General features: G+C 42.0%; 1 protein-coding gene across 1 annotated transcript in view; it reads right to left on the bottom strand.

Moving 5' to 3' along the window:
- LOC116971287 (15-hydroxyprostaglandin dehydrogenase [NAD(+)]-like) overlaps window positions 1–22,091 on the bottom strand; it is a 37,731-nt gene that overhangs the window by 10,353 nt on the left and 5,287 nt on the right. The window contains exons 2-4 of the mRNA XM_033018328.1: window positions 11,112–11,235; window positions 5,080–5,186; window positions 3,079–3,175 (exon numbers count right to left, since the gene is read on the bottom strand). Coding sequence (XP_032874219.1) covers window positions 3,079–3,175; window positions 5,080–5,186; window positions 11,112–11,235 — 328 coding nt within the window. The remainder of the gene's footprint in view (window positions 1–3,078; window positions 3,176–5,079; window positions 5,187–11,111; window positions 11,236–22,091) is intronic.

Below are 22,091 nucleotides of genomic sequence, written 5' to 3' on the forward strand. Positions count from 1 at the left end.
TTTACCAACCCTTTGGAAAATGTCTGTGCATTTATCTTTCTATTGACCTCATGAGTTTATACCCCTCTTTAAGGTCGGCTCAGATGCTCCAAGGAATAAAGAGCTACCTGCTCAACATCTCTCGATAGCTCAGTCCCTCAAGTCCTGGCAACATAGTCTTAAATCCTTTCTGCACTCTCTCAGGCTTAATGCCGTTTTACCTATAACAGGATGACCAAAATCGACACAGTACTCCAAGTGTGTCCGGACTAAATTCTGTAACATCCCAAATTCTACTCACAATGCCGGGGCTGATAAAAGTTGGCCCACCATATGGCTTGATTTGCTTTGCCTATATAGGCGTTGATGAAGTCCATACAGACTACATCTACTACCCTGCCCTCATTGGCCCTCTTGGTTACTTTTTCAAAAATGATCAAATTCACTGAGCCATGATTCCCCACACACAAAGCCATACTCAAAGGTTCAAAGGTTCATTTATTGTCACATGCACCTTTATTGGTGCAGTGAAATTCAAGTTGCCATTGCAGCACATTAATAAGAATACCACATAACATTATAAAGGAATTTAACAATAAACATAAAAACATCCCCCCACAATGGATCGATCCTTTCCTAAGTAATCATATGTATAAATTCATCTGCAGGTTAAATGACTCTAAAAATGTAATTTTACTTCGGAGTCACGTGAGTGACTACGTGAAGAAGGCCCCGTCCAGCCGCACACGCATCATATCGTCATGCATAGCTCAGCGTCCGGTTGTAGAGGAGCAGAGCTCCTCCATGCGGTAAGGTTTAAAAGGCCTGAAGGTAAGTGGTTTCACTTTCGCTTTCAGGTCGCTTTCTTCCGAGAGACTTGTGCTGTGTGCTCTACAAGTTAGAATGGAGAAAGTGCGTAAAGGAAAGGGGAGGCGTACCGCAGGTAAAACTCGAGAAGACCGCGGGTCTGCGAGTAGCGGGCGCCCGCTTGAGGAGTCGGTGGCAGCAAAGTCATCAACTACAGAAGCGGTTATAAAAAGTACAGTTCCAGCGCCAATAGGGCGCAAGGCCAAGAAAAAGTCTGTTCGGCCAGTAGACTCTGAGGAGTCAGACCTGGAGGTTTCCACTCCTCAGACAGACATTATGCCTACTCGGGTCGCAAATCTAGAATTCTTCATGGGGAAAATGATTTATCAGGACCCACTCCAGGAGGAGTACAGCCCGCGTTAGCCTACGGGAGAGCCAGTGCAGGAAGTGCCTGGAAAAGGCCCGGCTCAGCATTGGCCTACAGGAGAGCCAGCACCAGCCATGTCTGAACAAGGGCAATTTATGCGTTGGCCTACAGGAGAGCCAGTGCCAGGAATGTCTGAGGGAAGACAGTTTATGGGTTGGCCTACAGGAGAGCCAGCACCAGCAGCACCTGATAGAGGGCTGCCTAGGCGCGGGCCCATGGGAGAGCCCGCGCGGGGAGCACCTGCACAAGGATTTGCTATGCATGGGCCTACGGGAGAGCCAGCGCTGGAAGCACCTGAAGCAGGGATACCAGATCGCCCCCACCTTGTGGAGGAGTATTTTGCCGTCCCCAGACTGAATATATAATTTATGATGCTTTTATAAGTGATATGCTAATATTTTATATGTATTTTATGATGTTTTTAATATGCAATGTATTTTTATGTAATGTTGTCCCTTGTCTGGACCTTGAGTCTGAAATAAAGTTTATTATTATTATTATTATTATTATTATTATTATTATTATTATTATTATTATTATTATTATTATTATTATTATTATTATTATTATTATTATTATTATTATTATTATCCCCAAGTGATTCCCTTTAACTTCCCTGAGCCCTTGTCTTCATATCCTTTCCAGGGTAACGACAGAGGTTCTTGCCCATCTCCTGCAGCTCCACAAGCCGACATCCATTTTGGTCTTTGGGGGGCTATTCTCTCCCATGTTACATTTCCCCCCTCAATATACTTATAACATCTCTTTGAGTTCTCCTTCATCTTCTCTGCCAAATCAATCTCATGCTCCCTTTTTGTTTTTTCATATTCCCTTCTTAAGTGTACCCCTGCCTCCTTAATACTCCTGCTTGATCCAGCTGCCTGCATTTGACCCAAGTCTCCTTCAAATAAATATGTGGTGAATTTGAACCTTCTCAATAAACGCCAGGATTTATTTCAATATTGTTTCTGGGTAGCAGGAAAAGTATTTTCCTGTGCAGATTACTATCGGCTTTGTGGAATGGCTATCAGCTCTCTAATCTTTTCGCAGGCCAGTAGTTTAAACAAAAACATTTCAATACAGAACACTGGGAAAATTCAATTTTTTAAATTATTGGACAAGCCACAACCTGCAGAAATTCTCCTGGGGATGAAAGTATTTTTCGTATGTGCCTGCAATGCTAGTGCTATGTAATATGATCTGAAAATGTTGTCTTTTTATAGATACAGTGCAGAAACAGGCCCTTGGGTCCACAGAGCCCGCTCCGACCAGCAATCACCCCGCACTATCCTACAGACTAGAGACAATTTACAATTTACAGAAGCTGATTAGCCTACAAATCTGTACGTCTTTGGAGTGTGAGAGGAAACTAGAGCACCCGGAAAACCCCTCACTGGGTCACAGGGTGGAACGTACGAACTCCATACAGACAGCACCTGTAGTCAGGATTGAAGCTGGGTCTCTGGCTGTGTGAGGCATCGACTCCACCACAGCGCCACTCTGCCACCATCCATATGATTGTATAGGAGATTTTGTGGCATTTAAGATGATTTTAGATAGGCATGTGGATATGCAGGGAATGGAGGGATATGGATCATGTGCAGGCAGAGGAGATTAGTTTAACCTGGCATCATGTTTGGCACGGACATTGTGGGCCTGTGGGCCTGTTCATGTGCTGTGCTGCTCTATGTTCAATGTTCTAAAATCATTCTTGATGTCGCACCAATCTATTAATCCTACTACTTAACTCCAAGGACAACAAAATCATATGTGTAGAATAGGCATTCTTTTCATTTCCCTCAACGGAAAATGTTAATGATTTCTGTTTAAACATTTGGATGAGTGTAACATGCTTTACTTCTTACTTGACAAGGAGGCCACGTTGACAATGCTGCCACCCTGTCCTCCACGATCACACCTCATGTGTTCCAAAGCCAGATAGTTTGCTTGTATCAACGCCACCTGAATAAAAGAGCAGAAGTGAGTAAAGGAAACATTTACATTTGAGGCCAAACATTAATCAAATGAGTTAAAGCCCTGTCCCACGGTACGAGTTCATTCCAAGAGCTCTCCCGAGTTTGCCCTGATTCGAACTCGGAGATTTACGGTAATGGCCACTCGTCGGTACTCGGGGCTCTCATGGACATTTTTCAACATGTTGAAAAATCTTCACGAGTCTTCCCGTGCTTACCTGCCATTAGCCAGTCTTCCCGAGTACCTGCCGTTAGCGTTACGAGCCGCTAAGAGACGTCCCCGAGCTCCAACGTACCCGGGAGAGCTCTTGGAATGAACTCGTACCGTGGGACAGGGCTATGAGAGACAGACAATGAGTCAGAGGGCACAGTGGAGTCACTGCCTCATAGCGCCAGAGACCAGGGTTCAATCCCAAACTCCAGTGCTGTCTGTGTGGAGGCTGCACCTTCTCCCTGTGACCATAAACTCATAAATTCATAAGTGTTGGGAGCAGAATTAGGCCATTCGGCCCATCACGGCACCTATTCTTTTTCGCCAGAGCTACGGCCCGACCTGCTGAGTTACTCCAATATTTTGCGTCTGTCCTAAGCAAGCCGTTCTCCTATTCTATATATCATCCAGCTGTCCCACCTGTGGCAAAGATTCAGCGGTCGTAATTGGGATTATTCTGCCACTTCAGAGCACAGGGAACTGGAGTTGAAACAAGTCACACTCATTCTGAGAGACTGTCTGAATCAGTACTCAACCCAGGGTCTAACTGGAACAGCATAGGAACGGCAGTGTGGATGCACAGAGCCACAGAGGTTAACAATACAAAGGACAGTATTGACCAGAGTCAGCCCCCGACCTGTAGGGGGTATGGCTGCCTAGCCTGCAGCTGTCTGTTTTTCATTTCTTTTTTCTTATTTTTAGTTAGTTTAGTGTTTTGTTTTTAAGGAGTTCTAGCTTTTTTATGTGTGGGGGGGGGAAGGGGGAAACTAATTTTCAGGGTCCCTACCTGGTCGGAGATGCAGCTTTTCTCCGGGCTGCACTTTCGACCCGTCCTCGCGGCCTACCAGCGGGCCTGGAGCGGCATTTCCAGAGGGGACCGCCCGGAGCCTCGGCATCGGCGGCGGTGGCGGCGGCATCGGCGGCGGCTGTGGAGCTGCAGGTCCGAGGAGCGAGGGGACTGCCCGGAGCCTCGGCATCGGCTGCGGCGGCACCGGCATCGGCGGCGGCAGCACCGGCATCGGTGGCAGCGGAGCTGCGGGTCTGAGGACGGCGGTGCAGCGCTGGAGCGCCATTGCGGGGCGGACGGTGCCTTGCCTGAGTCGCTGAGCTGGGTCCGTTGCGGAGCTGCGGGTCTGAGGAGCGACTGCGGGCGGCGGCGCTGAACTTTCCATCGGGAGCCTGGGATCTCTCGACGAGATCGCCAGTTGAGCTCCATTCGGCGCGGCCTTGTCGGCTCCGGAAGCCACGGTCTCGAGTAGGGAGGAGGCCGTTCCAGGGTTCCCATGCCGCTGAGAGGACTCTCCCGACGCCGGAACATCATCACCCGGCGAGGACGGCCTGGAACATCGGGCCTCCGTAGAGGCAACTGTGGAGGCCTCAATAGGCCCGACTATGGGTGGACATTGGGGATGGGACTGGACTTTGTGCCTTCCCCCATAATGGGAACCATTGTGGGGGGATGTTTTTATGTTAAAGCTATTTATTATTGTTATGTTTGTATTCTTTTTTATGTGCTGCATTGGCAAAAAGAATTTCACTACATCTAGGTGTATGTGACAATAAATCAACCTTTGAACCTTTGAACCTTTGAAACGTCCATTTTCTTCAGCTAATAAGGACCAGTTTCTGGATCATTAAAGAAGGCTTGGTAAGTAAACAACATTTCAATGCACAAAACCTACCAGATTGACAGAGATAGTCTTTTCCCAGATATTCTCATTATTTATTCCAGCATTATTGCATAATATATCTAGTTTTCCATACTTCTGCACTGTTTGGCTAAATAGATCTGGAAGACATGATGAATTAATTTTGAATTAATTGGTTGGGTTGAGAGCATACACCTTCCATTTAGCATTACATATTGAATAAATAATTAAATGAAGCTCATCATGAGAAAACCTCGACGGTAGAATTTTTCACAAGATAAATCAGGTTGGGTATTTGGCCTTCTAACAAATAAGACATTGGGCAATCCTGTGTCATTCAAGTAATTTTCCTGCCAAGTCTTTGAGTGGCACAGTAGCACAGCGGTTGAGTTGCCACCTCACAGCGCCAGAGACCCAGGTTCAATCCTGACTACGGGTGCTGTCAGTACAGAGTTTGTACGTTCTCCCTGTAACCACGTGGGTTTTCTCCGGGTGCTCTGGTTTCCTCCCACATTCCAGGTTTGTAGCTTCTGTAAATTGTTCCTCGTGTGTAGGATGGAACTAGTGTGAACGGATGGTCAGTGCGGACTCAGTGAGCCAATGTCGTGCAGGTCTGTAGGTTAATTGGTCTCTGTAAATTTGCCCCTGGTGTGTCGGGAATGGAAACTATGTTATGGGATGATATAGAACGGGTGATCATTGGTCGGCATGGACTCGGTGGGCTGGCGGCCCTGTTTCCAAGCTGTATCTTTAAACTAAACTAAATTATTCTTTAACCATCGCTGCTTGAACGTTTGGTGACTCACTCTAACACTGTACAAAGGGGAGAGCATGGTGGCACAGCGGTAGAGTTGCTGCCTTACAGCACCAGAGACCCAGGTTTGATCTGGGTGTGTATGTTCCCCCCAATACCATGTAGGTTTTCTCCGGGTGCTCCGGCTTAGCCAAAGACGTACAGTTTGAAGGTTAATCTTCGGTAAATATTGTAAGAATTGTCTCTAGTGTGTATAATAGTGTTAGTGTGCAGGGATTGCTGGTCGGCACGGACTCGGTGGACAGAAGGGCCTGTTTCCGTGCTGTATCTTAAACTAAACAAAAAGACACAGCCAATAATTGGAATGATAGCACATACAATTCAAAACCACATCAGCTTTCGACATGCAGCCTAAATTCAGTCATTCAGCATCATTACCATCCAGCAGCAAACTACCCTTAAGTAGTAAATGGCTTCTGCCCATTGCATTTACTGGGTGCTGTCAGACTTTGGTGCAGATTAAATCACCATATCATTGACACTGTTTCTTTCTCCCCATTTACAACTGAAGAAATAACAGCCAATGATGTTAAAAGTGATCATGCTAGCCAGTTAGCATCCTCGTGACTATCTAAAGCTCTCCATCGGAATTGAAAAATGTGCCATTCTTTATCTTCCTTGGGCTATGTCGTTAAGCTGTTCACACATCAGTTTATTCACTTGGCAGATCAGGGATAGAGAGAGAGAGCAGGAGAGAGAGAGAGAGAGAGGAGAGAGAGAGAGAGAGAGAGAGAGAGAGAGAGAGAGAGAGAGAGAGAGAGAGAGAGAGAGAGAGAGAGAGAGAGAGAGAGAGAGAGAGAGAGAGAGAGAGAGAGAGAGAGAGAGAGAGCCTCAGTTGAACCATCTTTCTTCACAACTTGGTGGGGGATCATTGACCTCTGCTTTAGCTCTTGTGTATGCTCCAGCTGAGTACTGCGCACCCGTATGGAGTAGAAGAAGACATACTAACCTGGTAGTTACGAGCCTGAACAGCACCATGCGAACCATCACTGGGTGCCTTCAACCTACTCCAGTCGAGCAGCTTCCTATACTTGCAGGAATTCCGCCTGCAGGAATCCGAAGGCAAGCAGCAACTCGAACACTATCCCGTAGTGCCATGGACCCAGATCACCTCCTCCATCAGGCTATCAGCAGAGAGCAGAGGCCACTCCGACTGAAGTCTCGTCACCCCTTTGATCCACATGGAAAGCAACTCCTAGCATCCATCCAGCCAACTGAGACAAAAGCACACTGGATAGCCACCAAGTGGTCACAGGAGTGGAAGGCAACCTCATCTCCATTACACAGCTACATCTCTTCACCAGATAAAAGCTGTCCAGGGTCTGACCTCCCCACAGGAGCATGGGTGAAGCTCAACAGACTTCGTACTGGAGTTGGCTGTTTTAATGCCAGCATGTGGAGATGGGGACTCCGCCAGAGCCCAGCCTGTGATTGCGGAGCAGAACAACAGACAGCCAATCATGTCACCTCTGGGTGCCCACTCTACCACCCACCAAATGGAGCTCAGGGCCTGGCAGACATTGACGCAGAGACAACAACATGGCTGCTCAACACCCGGCTTGAGATCTAACTATTACTTTGGTTTATGTTTCATTTGCAAGAAGAAGAAGATTGACCTGAAATGTTAATTTTGTTTCTATCTCCACACACATTCTGACCTTCTTAAGATTTTGCTTCGAAGGATAATATAATTTGTCTCTATTGCAATATTTTTTCCCATTGTCTCCTTTTATTTCTGCTCTTTTGAGACTTTAAACTTTTGGACTTTAGACTTTAGAGATACAGCATGGAAACAGGCCCTTTGTCCCACAGAGTCCGCACCAACCAGCGATAACCCCGTACATTAATACTATCTACACACTAGGGACAATTTACAATTATTTACCAAAGCCAATTAACCTACAAACCCGCACAACTTTGGAGTGTGGGAGGAAACAACATCTTTGGAGTGTGGGAGGAAACACGTGTGCAGAACGTACAAACTCAGTACAGACAGCACCCGTATTCAGGATCGAACCCGGGCTTCGAGCGCTGTAAGGCAGCAACTCTACTGCTGCTCCACTGTGCCAACAACAATTTTTTTTTTGCAAATGCAATTATTTAAGTAAATTACATTCAGGGATAGGCCCTCGACAAATAACCTTGCATGAGGTAAAGTTCATATTTTAGATGCAATGTAAAATCAAAAAAGTGTTTATGCATTCCTAGTTTAATTTAGTTCAGTTTATTGTCCCGTGTACCAAGGTACAGTGAAAAAAAAGCTTTTGTTGCGTGCTAACCAGCCAACGGAAAAAAACCACATGACTCCCTTTATCATGTATCTGTACACGGTGGATGGCTTGATTGTAATGTTTAGCGCAAGATAAAATCGAGTAAGGTCCGATTAGAGATAGTCTAGAGATTGTCTAGAATGAGGTAGATAGTAGCTCAGGACTGCTCTCCAGTTGATGATAGGATGGTTCAGTTGCCTGATAACAGCTAGGAAGAAACTGAGCCTGATTGTGGAGGTGTGCGTTTTCGCACTTCTGTACCTCTTGCCCGGTGGGAGAGGAGAGGAGGGAGTAACCGAGATGAGTCTCATCTTTGATTATACTAGTGGCTTTGCCGAGGCAGCGTGAAGTGTAGATGGAGTCAATGGAAGGTAGGTTGGTTTGCCTGATGGTCTGGGCTGCGTCCATAACTTTATGCCATATCTTGTGATCTTGGATGGAGCTGTCTTCAAACCATGCTGTGATGCATCCCAATAAAATGTTTTCTACGGTCTAAAACTACAACCTGTATAAAAGGTCAATAAAAGGTAGTTCCAATTTCAGTAGAACTAAAACAAATCATGCTATTACAACAATTGTTTACCTGCTATGATGAAGATCATCCCCAGTTTAAATCGCCAGCTAGGTCTCAGCTAGTGAGCTACCATTAATTCTCTACACAGGGATTCTTTGCCTTGAGGTGGAGAAGGTTAATGGGAGATTGAACCAAGGTTTAATGTAGAGATCCAGCATGGACACAGGCCCTTTGGCTACTTAGAGTGCTTAGGAAGTTCGGCATGTCCCCCACAACTCCCACCCACTTGTACAGATACATCATAGAAAGCATTTTATCAGGATGCATCACAGCTTGGTTTGGCAACAGCTCCATCCAAGACAGCAAGAAATTGCAACGAATTGTGGACGCAGCCCAGCCCATTACACAAACCAACCTCCCTTCTATTGACTCCATTTATACCTCACGCTGCCTCGGCAAGGCCAGCCGCATAATCAAGGATGAATCACACCCTGACCACTCTCTGTTCTCCCCTCTCCCATTGGGCAAAATGTGTAGAAGTGTGATAACGTACACCACCAGATTCAGGGACAGTTTCTTCCCAGCTGTTTTCAGGCAACTGAACCATCCTAGCAGTGCTGAACTATAGCTCTTTGGTGACCCTCGGACTATCCTTGATTGGACTTTGCTGGCTTTACCTTGCACTAAACTATATTCCCTTATCAAGTATCTATACACAGTAAATGGCTTGGTTGTAATCATGTATTGTCTTTCTGCTGACTGGTTAGCACGCAACAAAAGCTTTTCACTGTGCCTTGGAACATGTGACAATAAACTAAACTGAAACTAAAACTGAGTTCATGCCGACCACCGATAAGCTGTTCACACTAGTTCAAAATTATCCTGCTTTCTCATCCACTCCCTGGGGTGGGAGATTTCAACCTTCACATGGTCCGCCCTGTTTCGACAAATGCAATCAACCTGGCGTGCACAATCAAGTAAGATCAAATAGAACAAGTTGTTCTACAACATTAGGCTGTGCACGCCATACGCAAGAAGAAGAAGAAGAAGAAAAAGAAGATCCACTCCCTATACACCAGGGATAGTATACAGAGGCCAATTAACCTGCAAACCCACATGCTTTTGGGATGTGGGAGGAAACCAGAGCCAGAGGAAACCCACGTGATCACAAGGAGAACTTGGTAAACTATATACAGTCACAGGACCCGAGGTCAGGATCAAACCCGGGTCCTTGGTGCTGTAAGGCAGCAATTCTACTGCTGCACCATTCTGCAACCCTAATACTATACATAAACACAATGCAAACTCCACACCAAGGACTTGAGGTCACGATCAAGAGAGGGTTAAATTTAGGACTTGGGGCTAAGGGAATCAAGGGATATGGGGAAAAAGCCGGAACGGGGTACTGATTTTAGGATGATCAGCATGATCATATTGAAGGGTGGTGCTGGCTCGAAGGGCCGAACGGCCTACTCCTGCACCTATTTTCTATGTTTCTATGTTTTGATGATCCCAGGTCTCTGGTGTTGTGAAGCAGCAGTTCTGCCAACTGCATCAGTGTGCCGGAGGTATACGAAACTATGGATGATTTTGACAGGGTAAATATACTTTTCAATAGATGGTCAGTGTGGACCTGGTGGCCGTTATAGCCTGATTACACACTGTATCGCTAAAACGAAAGCAGTTGAAATGAGTTTCAATAAACAGAGTGGCACAGATTTAGGATAATTTATAGTGGAGCCAAGTGTGAGATGTGGAGAACGTTGTGTTTTAGGCAATGAGTTATATGATCCAGAATGCACCATCTGACAGTGAGGAGCAGACCCTGTGTGACTTCCAGAAAGGATGTGACCGAATAATTAAAAAGTTGTAAAGAAAATTTGCAGATAACTCGGGCAAGAATAGGTGGCACAGTGGTGCAGCAGTAGAGTTGCTGCCATCTTGCGCCAGAGATCCCGACAAGGGGTGCTGTCCGTACAGAGTTTGTACATTCACCCTGTGACCACATGGGCTTTCTCCGGGTGCTCCAGTTTCCTCCCACATTCCAGGTTTGTAGGTTATTTGGCTTTAGTAAATTGTTCCCGGTGTGTAGTACAGGTGATCTTTGATCGGCGTGGACTCGGTGGGTCGAAGGGTCTGTTTCCACTCTATATCTTTTAAACCAAGACTAAAATTAATCTAAATAGTGCAGCGGAACTGAGGAATAGTCCTATCAAAGAGCTAGAACAGGCATGATGGGCAGAATGGCATCCAATGCATCTTCATACATAACACCAAACTTGATTACAATTTCATATTAGCTGCTTGGAAACTTTACAATCTCCATTTTGGGCCCTCTTGAAATGTTTAAGCTTTTAACTGACAGAGTAATGACCAGCTTACTTAAAAAATGCAAAAGCAATGGCAGTGGGATTTATTTTCTGACTGTGGGCAAGAGACCATTGATTGTAGAACAATTTCCACTGACCTTTCAACTGGGATGGGGATGTGACATCACAAGTGACAAATGTTGTTTGACTGGGGCCATATTTCTCATCAAATTCTGCTTTGGTAATTGCACCTTCCTCATGGTTGATATCGCATATAACCACCTGAAAGGTAAAGAAAAATCCTTTACACCATTGAACGAAAGCGATAAAGAACACACTATTAAAAGAATCCTTCCCAAAAGCATATAGACACTAGCAGGATGGCGTGATGTTTGTTTGAACAACACCCAGATCATAGTACGTAGACCATGGACTATTGAGCAAAGATCTCTTCAAGTATGTGTAGGAAGGAACTGCAGATACTGGTTTACATGAGAGACAGGCACAAATGCTGGAGTAATTCAACGGGTCAGGCTGCATCTCTGGAGAAGAGGAATAGGTAACGTTTCGGGTGGAGAAAATGTCTGAAGAAGGGTCTCAACCTGAAATGTCACCTATTCCTTTTCTCCAGAGATGCTGCCTGACCCGCTGTTACTCCAGCATTTTGTGTCTATCTGTTCAAGTATACTCCTTTATAAAGTGGTAATTGGTGCCGGGCGGGTGGACCTGTAGACAGCCGCCACTGCTGTGCCGAATATTATGCCAAGGCAAACTCTTCTCTGCCAGCACATAATCCATATTCCTCCATTCCCTGCATATCCATGAGTCCATCCAAACGTTTCTCAATTGCCACTGCCATATCTGCCACTATCAAGTCAAAAGAGGAAATCTAAAGTAAAAGCAAAAACAAAAATAGGTTCTGTGGACACAAAGCAACAAAGTAAGGCAGAGATATAAGGAGCTGAAGATTAGTGGGTGGCACGGTGGCGCAGTGGTAGAGTTGCTGCCTTACAGCGCCAGGGACCCTGACATTCGATCCTGACTACGGGTGCTGTCCATACAGTGTTTGTACGTTCTCCCTGTGACCTTGTGGGATTTTTCCGGGTGTTTCGGGTTCCTCCCACACTCCAAAGACATGCAGGTTTGCAGCCTAATCGACTTTGGTAAATTAGTCCCTAGCGTTCAGGATATAACTAGTGAATGGGGTGATTGTTGGTCAGTGTGGACTCAATGGGCTGAATGTCCTTTTTCTACGCTATATCTCTAAACCAAAGATGCTGGAATCTTGAGCAAAATGCAAAGTGCTGGAGTAACTCAATGGGTCAGGCAGCATCCATGGAGGGAATGGATAGGAGAAGTTACGGATCGGGACTTTTTTTCAGACCAATTAACCAATGAATAGATCGAGCTGAGTATTTTTAGAATTAAGCAAGGGATATGGGGTTAGGTCAAGAAATTAACACTGAAGTGAATGATCAGCTTAGATCTTATTGAATAACAGTAAGGTACAAGGAACGAATGGACTATTATTTCTTACATGCTCATTTTTAATATCAAACTATTGAACAAGTTATTTTTTGTTGTGATTGTGTCATTCACTGTAACATTGTCAAGGTGTGCTGCTAAATTAGTCATATGGCCTGAGGAAAACTCTGTGTTGTTTCAGTATGTTTGACACGCCCTATCCAAGTCAAAAACACAGTGTTAGGAAGAAGCAACATCACAACAGTGTCCAAAAATAACTCATCTAGATACTCCTTAAGTGTTTGTGAGATTGCCACCCATCAGCTTCCCCTCAGGCAGCTCGATCTAGAATCCAACTGCCGTCTTGGTATAAAAATTAATTCTCAAAAATGTCTAAACCTCTTCTCCCACAGCCTCAGCCTTGGCCGATCAGTTTTATGTACAGTAACACTCAGTGTAACGGACCACGGTGTGAGGGTGGCGGTGGGGTGAGGGGGGTCTGGTTCCTTTATGGCCAATTGTCTGCTATAACCAGATATAATGTGGGGCATTTCATGTGTAGAGAACCAACATTAAGCCTTAGCCTGAGCAAGAACTGCACTGGCAGAGGTGTCGTCTCTTCAGCTGAAACATCAAAGTAAAACCTTACCTGCCCTAAACTACAAAGCTCGAAGTTCTCAATTACAGCAATACGGGTGGCGACATCAGTCGTATGAGGAACAGGCTGGGGGATAGTGGTGGAGGCAGGTACGATAGTGGTATTTAAAAGATTTTTGGATAGACACATGGATAGGCAGGGAATGGAAGGATGTGGACTATGCACAGGTAGATCTTGGCATCATGTCCAGCACAGACATTGTGGGCCAAAGGGCCTGTCCTTGTGCTGTGCTGTTCTATGATCTATGTCTCCGATGACAGTAATTTCTCCCCGTGACCTGCGTGGGTTTTCTCCAGGTGCTCCGGTTTCCTCCCACTCTCCAAACACGTACAAGTTTGTAGGTCAATTGGCTTTGGCAAAATTGTAAATTGTCCCTGTGTGTGTAGGATGGTGCTAGTGCATGGGGTCATCTCTGGTTAGCACACACACAATGGGCTGAAGGGCCTGTTTCCATGCCGTATCTCTAAACTAGCTTAAAGGTTCCCTCACTAACCCCCCCAGTGCAGGGCTCACCGATTCTCCACTGCCTCTTGCAAATACTGACTTCATTCCTGCTGCACCTTCCCATCTGACCAGGAGCCCCTTATCGGCCAAGCTCTTCTTGAAGCATTCAAGAGAAAAGATTTGTATTTGAGTGGTTTAATCAAAAACTCATCAATGTTGTGGAGTGGAGTGGGGGAGGGGCAGATTGGCGTGGCCACTAGGATCCAAATCATTCCTTCGCACGGCACTCTGTGAATTGTTTAAAACATTGGCCATCATTTTCACTCTTGGCTGCCCATGAGTTGTCTCAACTGCCATTGCCTGCGTTGCTATATTGATTGAAGTACGATTGTTGAGCTCCAAGGGGAACCTTAGACTGAGGCCTTGAAAGAATAAACATCAGAAAAAGCACTTTCCCTGCCAAGAAAGTTGCCAGATGTTCGCGTGCAGTCATTTACAAATTCATGGAAAGCCTCGTCATTTTACTACTGAATACAAAATCCTGGCCCCCTTTTCTGCTGTTGTTTACAGCAGCTTGCTGTGCTCATTATTGTACTTTCCTGGTATTACAACTATTTCTGATGTGTCATTAAGTGCAAAGAGCCTGGAAGTCAAATAAGAAAATGCATGCGTGCCATTCTTTGTATTTAAAGTGTGTAAACATTTTGTTCATTTGTTCTTGTGTAGGATACGCCTTGATAAAAATTCAGCAATCTTTGCATTTCTCCAATTTGATTTTATAATAAAGCAAAACTATTTCCAAGTCCGAAGTCTATTGTAAATAGGCCGTCTTAAAGGTACAGTGATAACAGTTGACAAAATCAGTTGATGATTGTTTCCCATCTTTGAGTGATATGGGTTTAGTTTAAGAAGGAACCGCAAATGCTCGAAAATCGAAGGTAGACAAAAATGCTTAAGAAACTCAGCGGGTGAGGCAGCATCGATGGAGCGAAGGAAATAGGCAACGTTTCAGGTCTGAAGAAGGGTTTCGACCCGAAACTTTGTCTATTTCCTTCGCTCCATAGATGCTGCTTCACACGCTAAGTTTCTCCAGCATTTTTGTCTACCTTGGGTTTAGTTTAGTTTAGTTTAGTTTAGAGACACACCGCCGAAACAGGCCCTTTGGCCCATCGAGTCCGCATCAACCAGCGACCCTCGCACAATAGCACGACCCACACACGCTCTAGGGACAACTAATACCAAGCCAATTAACCTTCAAACCTGTACGTCAGGGAGGAAACCAAAGATCTCGGAGAAAACAAACGGTTGGCGCCACGCTGTGAGTGGAATCGCGCCATTACAGCTCCGCAAAAAACTGAATTTAAAACGGGGGTAAAAGGGTCAAACAAACGCACTTACCACAGGAGATCGATTGCGAACGGCTCCGGCAGCGTTTAAAAGGTGCGTGACGTCATCAGGCGCGCGATTTTAAGAAGAAATTATGACCCAGCGCTCCCCCACCCCCACCACTGGAAAAAAATCTACGAGAAAGGAAACTGGCCTCAGCTCGAGTGCAGCTGCTGCTTCTCAAGAAGATGTCTCACAGAGGAAAGCTGAAATGGAGGAACTTAAGACTACCATTCTAGGTGAGATAAAGAAGCAGAGGAAGGAGTATATGGAGGAGATAAAGAAGCAGAGGAAGGAGTATATGGAGGAGATAAAAAGTTTAAAAGCGGATATGCTGGTGTCTCACGAGAAAAATAAAGAAGATAAAGAAGACTTAATAAAACAAGTTATAACGACGGTAAAAAGTATGATGGATGAGTGGAAGGAAAAGGCTAATGCTGAGTTACAAACTCAATTTGAGGATATAAAGGATATAGCTGCTGGGATGGAAAGAAAGCTGGATGACAAGATAGATCCTACTATAATTTCGCTAGACCAACAAGGCGAAGCAATTAAAGAGCTAACTAAAATTGCTGAAGTGAATACTAAGGAGACCGAAAAACTCCGTGCCGAGAACAAACGCCTCTTAGAATTATTACGTAAAACAAACGAGAAATGTATTGATCTGGAGGGACGCCAACGCCGTAAAAATTTGCGTATAGTTGGTCTGAGCGAAGGTCGTGAGGGGAGTCAAGATCCTCGAAAATTTGTTGCAAAACTTTTAATGGATATTCTGAATTTGGATCATGAACCCCTGTTGAGCCGTGCACATAGGGCTCTAAGACGGGCCCCTGGGATAGGTTCATCGCCCAGACAAATGATTGTAAAAGTGGCCTTTGACCATGTCTTCGAAGAAATGATGAAGATAATAATAAAAAAGAGAAACCTGAAATACGAGGGAGACAACATCAGTATTTTTAGAGACTTCCCAGCAGAAGTGGCCAAGAAAAGAGCACTATTTAAAGAAACAAAAGGTATCCTGAGGAATTTACAGAATACTAAGAATCTGAGATATGGCTTGATGTACCCAGCAATACTGAGAGTAACTTATGATGACAAGGAATATCGTTTCGTTAAGCATACTGAAGCATTGAAATTCGCCCGAGGCATACAGCAGAAGCCAGAAGATGAAGAGAGAGAAGATGCGGAGGAAGAACCCGAGGGAGAAGGAGAGGACTGAACTTTTATCATCGACCTGTGGTTATGAAATACTCACTTAGAAGGAAGTGGAATAATGGGCATTTAGTAGTAGTTCTGTATTAATTATTAGAAAATATTTAATTATTCCATGATAATAGTATTACATATTATAGTATTAAATATAATTTATATTAGTAATTAGCAAATAGTAATATGAATAATTACTAAGTACTAAGTATATAAAGTTAGTACCCCACCCCAATATATATAGCATTTGAGATAGGAGCTGGTATAATTAACATCTTTTTTTTTAATTAAAAAAACGGAAGTCTTTAGATTAATGGCCACGTTAGTGTGGCTTTCACCTTCACATACTACACACTATACAAGTGTAGTTTCTTTTTTTTCTGAGCACCCTATTAACACCCTTTACTTTTTTTTTATTATTGATATTTCTTATTGTTTTTGTTTTTTATTGATCTTATATTATATATTATTTGAATGTAGATGTGAAGGATATTGTGTATTTAGTTTAAGAAGACATAGATGCGGATTAAGGTGGATAGAAATTCTCATTGGATTGATGTCCGGGTGCAACGGGGAGCTGGGGGAGTCAAGAAGGCTACTCCAAAAAAAGCCGCCCTAATAGTAAAATGCATGATATAAAGGTGAAGACTGGGGGTGATGGAGTAACCTTCTGCAGTTGGAATGTAAAAGGAATTAATGAACCAATTAAAAGGGGAAAGGTGTTAGCTCAGTTGAACAGATTGAAGACAGATGTCATTTTCCTTCAAGAGACTCATCTTAAAAAAGATGCTCAACATAGATTAACAGCTAAATGGATTTCTAAGGTGTATCATTCTACATTTATTCATAAATCTAGAGGAGTTGCAATAATTATTCGCAAAGGTATACCTTTCATACAAAGTTCTATTATAGAGGATAAAGAAGGCAGATATGTAATAATTACAGGGGAATTATATTCAAAAAAGGTAATTTTAATGAATATATATGCCCCTAATTTTGATAATCCATTATTTTTTAAGAAAATATTTAATAATATTCCTATATCCACTCAACACAATTTAATAATTGGAGGTGATTTAAATTGTACTTTAGATAACTATCTAGATAGATCATCTGCAAAAAGGAAAGCTGCCTCGAAATCAAGTAAATTCATAAATGCTTTTATCAATACATCTAATATTAAAGACATCTGGAGGTTAGATAATCCATCCGGACGAGAATATTCTTTTTTCTCGCCCGTACATGGAACCTATTCGAGGATAGATTATTTTTTAATAGATTCTAAATTACTTCCTTTTACGTATGATGCAAAATATCATAATATTATCATCTCGGATCATGCGCCATTAACATTTAAGATAAAATTAAAAGATATATCTAATAAAACTACTACCTGGAGATTTAACCCTCAGATATTAAAGGACAATGACTGTTGTAAATATGTGATGGATCAGATTAAATTATTTTTTGAAACTAATGATAATCCTGAAACTTCTCCATCACTATTTTGGGACACATTTAAGGCATTCATGCGTGGCGCAATAATATCCGCACAAGCACATCTCAATAAAGAAAATCGAAAAATAGAACAAAATTTAGAAAATGAGATAAAACGTCTAGATAATGAAAATATAAAACAGCCTTCCAAAGAGTTAAGTAATAAAATTGCATCAGTAAAATATAGATTAAATAAAATATATTCTAATCAAGTGATTAAACTTTTTCAACAAACTAAGCAAGTGTATTTTGAATTTGGAGATAAGCCACAAAAATTACTAGCACGACAGCTTAGAAAATTAGAAGATGAGAAGATGATACACGGAATTAGATCTGAGTATGGAAATATATTAATTACTCCAAAAGATATTAATGATAGATTTTTACAATATTATAAAAATCTTTATTCGTCAAAACTAACAGGACAAACAGATAGTACGGAAATATTTTTACAAGAATGTCAAATCAATAGCTTAGATCAGGAAGGTAGAGAATTGTTAAATGCTGAAATAACAGTAAAAGACATTATAGAATCAATTAGTTCGCTAAAGAACGGAAAAGCAGCGGGCCCAGATGGCCTGAGTGCAGAATTTTATTAAAAATTTCAAGATCTGATTTCCCCAAGATTACAAATAATGTATAGATATGCATATGACCAAGGAAAATTACCAGAATCTTTAAATGAATCCACAATTACACTCATCCCTAAAGTAGATAAGGATTTGGAAGATCCTGGATCATATAGAGCGATTGCCCTTTTAAATACAGACCAAAAAATATTAACTAAGGTCTTATCTAGGAGATTAAGTTTAGTGATCTCTAAATTAATACATTATGATCAAACAGGTTTTATCCCAAAACGTTACTCATCCCATAATCTCAGACGTTTGTTTAATATTATATATTCAAAAAGAATACGAGATACGGAACTAGCGGTTATATCACTAGATGCAGAAAAAGCGTTTGGATGTATTTATTTAATATAATGGAAAAGTTTCAATTGGGGGATAGATTTTGTAAATGGGTAAGAATTTTATACTCGAATCCTATGGCAAGAATTTTGACTAACCAAATTTTATCAGCCAAATTCAAACTCTCTAGGGGATGCAGACAGGGATGTCCGTTATCACCCTTATTGTTCGCATTGGTGATAGAACCATTGGCGGAAAAAATTAGATCTGAACCTGAAATATATGGCTATAATACTGATACAACAATTAATAAAATTTCTTTATATGCAGATGATGTTTTGATTTATATTACAAAACCGGAAATTAGTATTCCCAACCTGCTAAACATTATAACTAAGTTTGGTGCATTTTCTGGGTATAGGATTAATTGGGATAAAAGCGAGATTATGCCAATAACAGGAATAAATCTAAATACATTACAACAATACCCATTAAAAGTAGTTACAGACAAACTTAAATATTTAGGGATTAACGTAACTAAAACTCATAACTCATTAATAAAATCCAACTATCCTCAACTATTAGATAAACTTAGAAAAAATATTTTATATTGGAAAACACTTCCTATATCCATGATTGGTAGAATAAGTGCCATAAAGATGGTATTTCTACCGCAGTTGTTATATTTGTTTCAGGCTATTCCTTTTTTTCTTCCGAAAACTTTAAAAAAAAAAATTTGATAATATTGTCAATAGTTTTATTTGGGATTATAAAATTCACAGAATAAATAAAAAACATCTATGCAAAGCTAAGATAAATGGAGGATTAGCACTTCCAAACTTTTTATATTATTTCTGGGCTGTTCAGATTAAGAATATGAATTTCTGGTGGGTAAATATGGATCATGAACCGACATGGTTAAATATAGAAAAGGAAGACTGTCTACCTTTCAATGTAGGTTCGATAATTTTTGCACCAACGGAAGTACAAAAAAAATATTATAAAGACAACCTAATAATATATAATAATAGACGTATTTGGAAACAAATAGTTAAGACTCTACATTTGGATAATCTCTCATTTAGATTACCAATTATGAATAATCCATCGTTTAAACCTGCTATATTAGATGGGGGGTTTAAACAATGGGATGATTTAGGAATTACAAGGATAGAACACCTTTATAGAAAAGGAAAATTTCTTTTATTCCAGGAGTTACAAGATATTTATGGATTGTCTCCACAACATTTGTTTAGGTATTTACAAATTAGAGATTATATTAAATCCAATACACAAGATTATAAAAATAAAGAAGCAGGATTGTTAGACGAACTGTTTAATTTACATCCAAATACAGAAAAATTAATAGCCTATATATATAACATCATTTTGGATAAGGAGAATCCAATAACGGAAATATATCGTCAAGCATGGGAAAATGAAATGGGATTGGCTATAACAAAAGAAAACTGGGAAGAAAGTCTACAACGAATACACCGGTGTTCATTAAACGCCAGACATATACTGATACAATTTAAAGTATTATATAGGTTACATTATTCGAAAACTAAATTAAATAGTATTTTTCCGAATCTCTCCGCTATTTGTGATAAGTGCAAGAAAGCAGAGGCAAATTTAATACATAGTTTCGTTACATGTCCTAAATTGAATTATTACTGGACAGAAATTTTTAAAGTTATTTCTGAAGTCATCAAAGTTAAATTGGACCCTAACCCAAAGCTAATAATATTTGGAATTCCGGATTTACATCTATCACTTACAGTAAATCAAAGAAATTTCTTTGATTACTGTTTGATAATTGGGAAAAAAATCATATTGAAATTTTGGAAGGGAACATTATCCCCCACAACCAAAATGTGGGCAACAGAGATGATGGAGACGTTACATCTGGAAAGAATTAGATTTGTCCTATTGGACAAGTATAATTCTTTTGAACAGATATGGTCTCCATATATACAGTATTTAGAGGAGTAGCTGTTCTTGGCAACACAGCTCGGCGTGCACCCTGCGGGATTTGGTGAGAATAATTCATTTTTATATTGGAATTAACATATATGTCTTTATTGATACTATCACTTGTAGTAGTGTTATTAATAATACATATTGTGGTTACTCAAATTTTTATTTTTTTTTTTTTTTTTTCGTTTCTCTTTTCTTTCTTATATATAATCAAATTATTATTTAATCACTCTCTTAATGATTTATAACTGTTCTATTCTTTCTCTATCATTATTTCTAAAAAAATAGTAGATAAGTATTACTAGTGTTTTACTTAATGCAAATTGAATTAATTTGATATAAAGTTGTTTGAAGCATTGTAATTGATTACCTTTAATAAAAAAATATATTAAAAAGAAAACAAACGTGGTCACGGGGAGAACGTACAAAGCACCCGTAGTCGGGATCGAACCCGGATCTGTGGCGCTGTAAAGCAGCAACTCCACCACTGTGTCACCATGTATGTTTTGTTTCAAAAAGGAACAAATGACATAACAATATACTGCATGTGAACACCTACTCTTGCAGGACCGTCCCAAGTTACACTGTCCTTGAACTGGCAGTATTATATTACTCTTGGTCGAAACCCTAGAACTCCTGCCTGATTGCTTTTATCAAGAGACTACAATAGTTCAGGAAGGAGACTTCATGTCAGGATCTCATGGGATCATCCTCTGTGATATCTGGAAAGGGTGCAGAGAAAATCTACGAGGATGTTGCAACAACTCGAGGGCCTGAGCTACAGGGAGAGGTTGAGCAGGCTAGGACTTTATTCCTTGGTGTGTAAAAGGGTGACAGGTGATCTAATAGAGGTGTACAAAATCATGAGAGGAATAGATCAGGTAGACGCACAAAGCCTCTTACCCAGAGTAGGGGAATTGAGAACCATAGGTTTAAGGTGAGGGAAATATGAGGTGTTGTTTACATGTGGCATCATGACAGCGGAGGAGGCCCTGAACAAACAGGTCAGAATGGGAATGGGGGTTGAAATGTTTGGCAACCGGGAAATTGCGTAGGTCAAGGCGGATTGAGCATTGGTGTTCAGCAAAACGAGCACCCAGTCTGTGCTTTGTCTCATCGATATGTAAGAGTTCACACCAAGAACAGCGGGTACAGTAGATGATGTTGGAGGAGGTGCAAGTGAACCTCTACTTCGCCTGAAAGGACTGTCGGGGCCCTTGGACGGAGTCGAGGTACGGGTTATTGATTGGGGACGATCAGCCATGATCGCAATGAATGGCAGTGCTGGCTCGAAGGGCCGAATGGCCTCCTCCTGCACCTATTTTCTATGTTTCTATGTAAAAGGACAGGCGTTGCATCTCCTGTGATTGCAGGGGAAAGTACCTGAGGAGGGGATGGTTTGGGTTGGAAGGGTTGAGTTGACCAGGGTGATGCAGGGGGAAGGAGTGGAGATGTGAAGATGTGACTGGTGGTGGGATCCCAGTGGAGGGGTCGAAAATGTATGAAGATTACGCGCTGTATGTGACGGCTGATGGTGTGAAAGGTAAGGACTGGGGGCACTGTGACCCTGTTGTGGCTGTGGGGAGAGGGAG

Source organism: Amblyraja radiata, chromosome 3 (assembly GCF_010909765.2).
Source record: "Amblyraja radiata isolate CabotCenter1 chromosome 3, sAmbRad1.1.pri, whole genome shotgun sequence".
In the NCBI taxonomy this organism is placed as follows: domain Eukaryota; kingdom Metazoa; phylum Chordata; class Chondrichthyes; order Rajiformes; family Rajidae; genus Amblyraja; species Amblyraja radiata.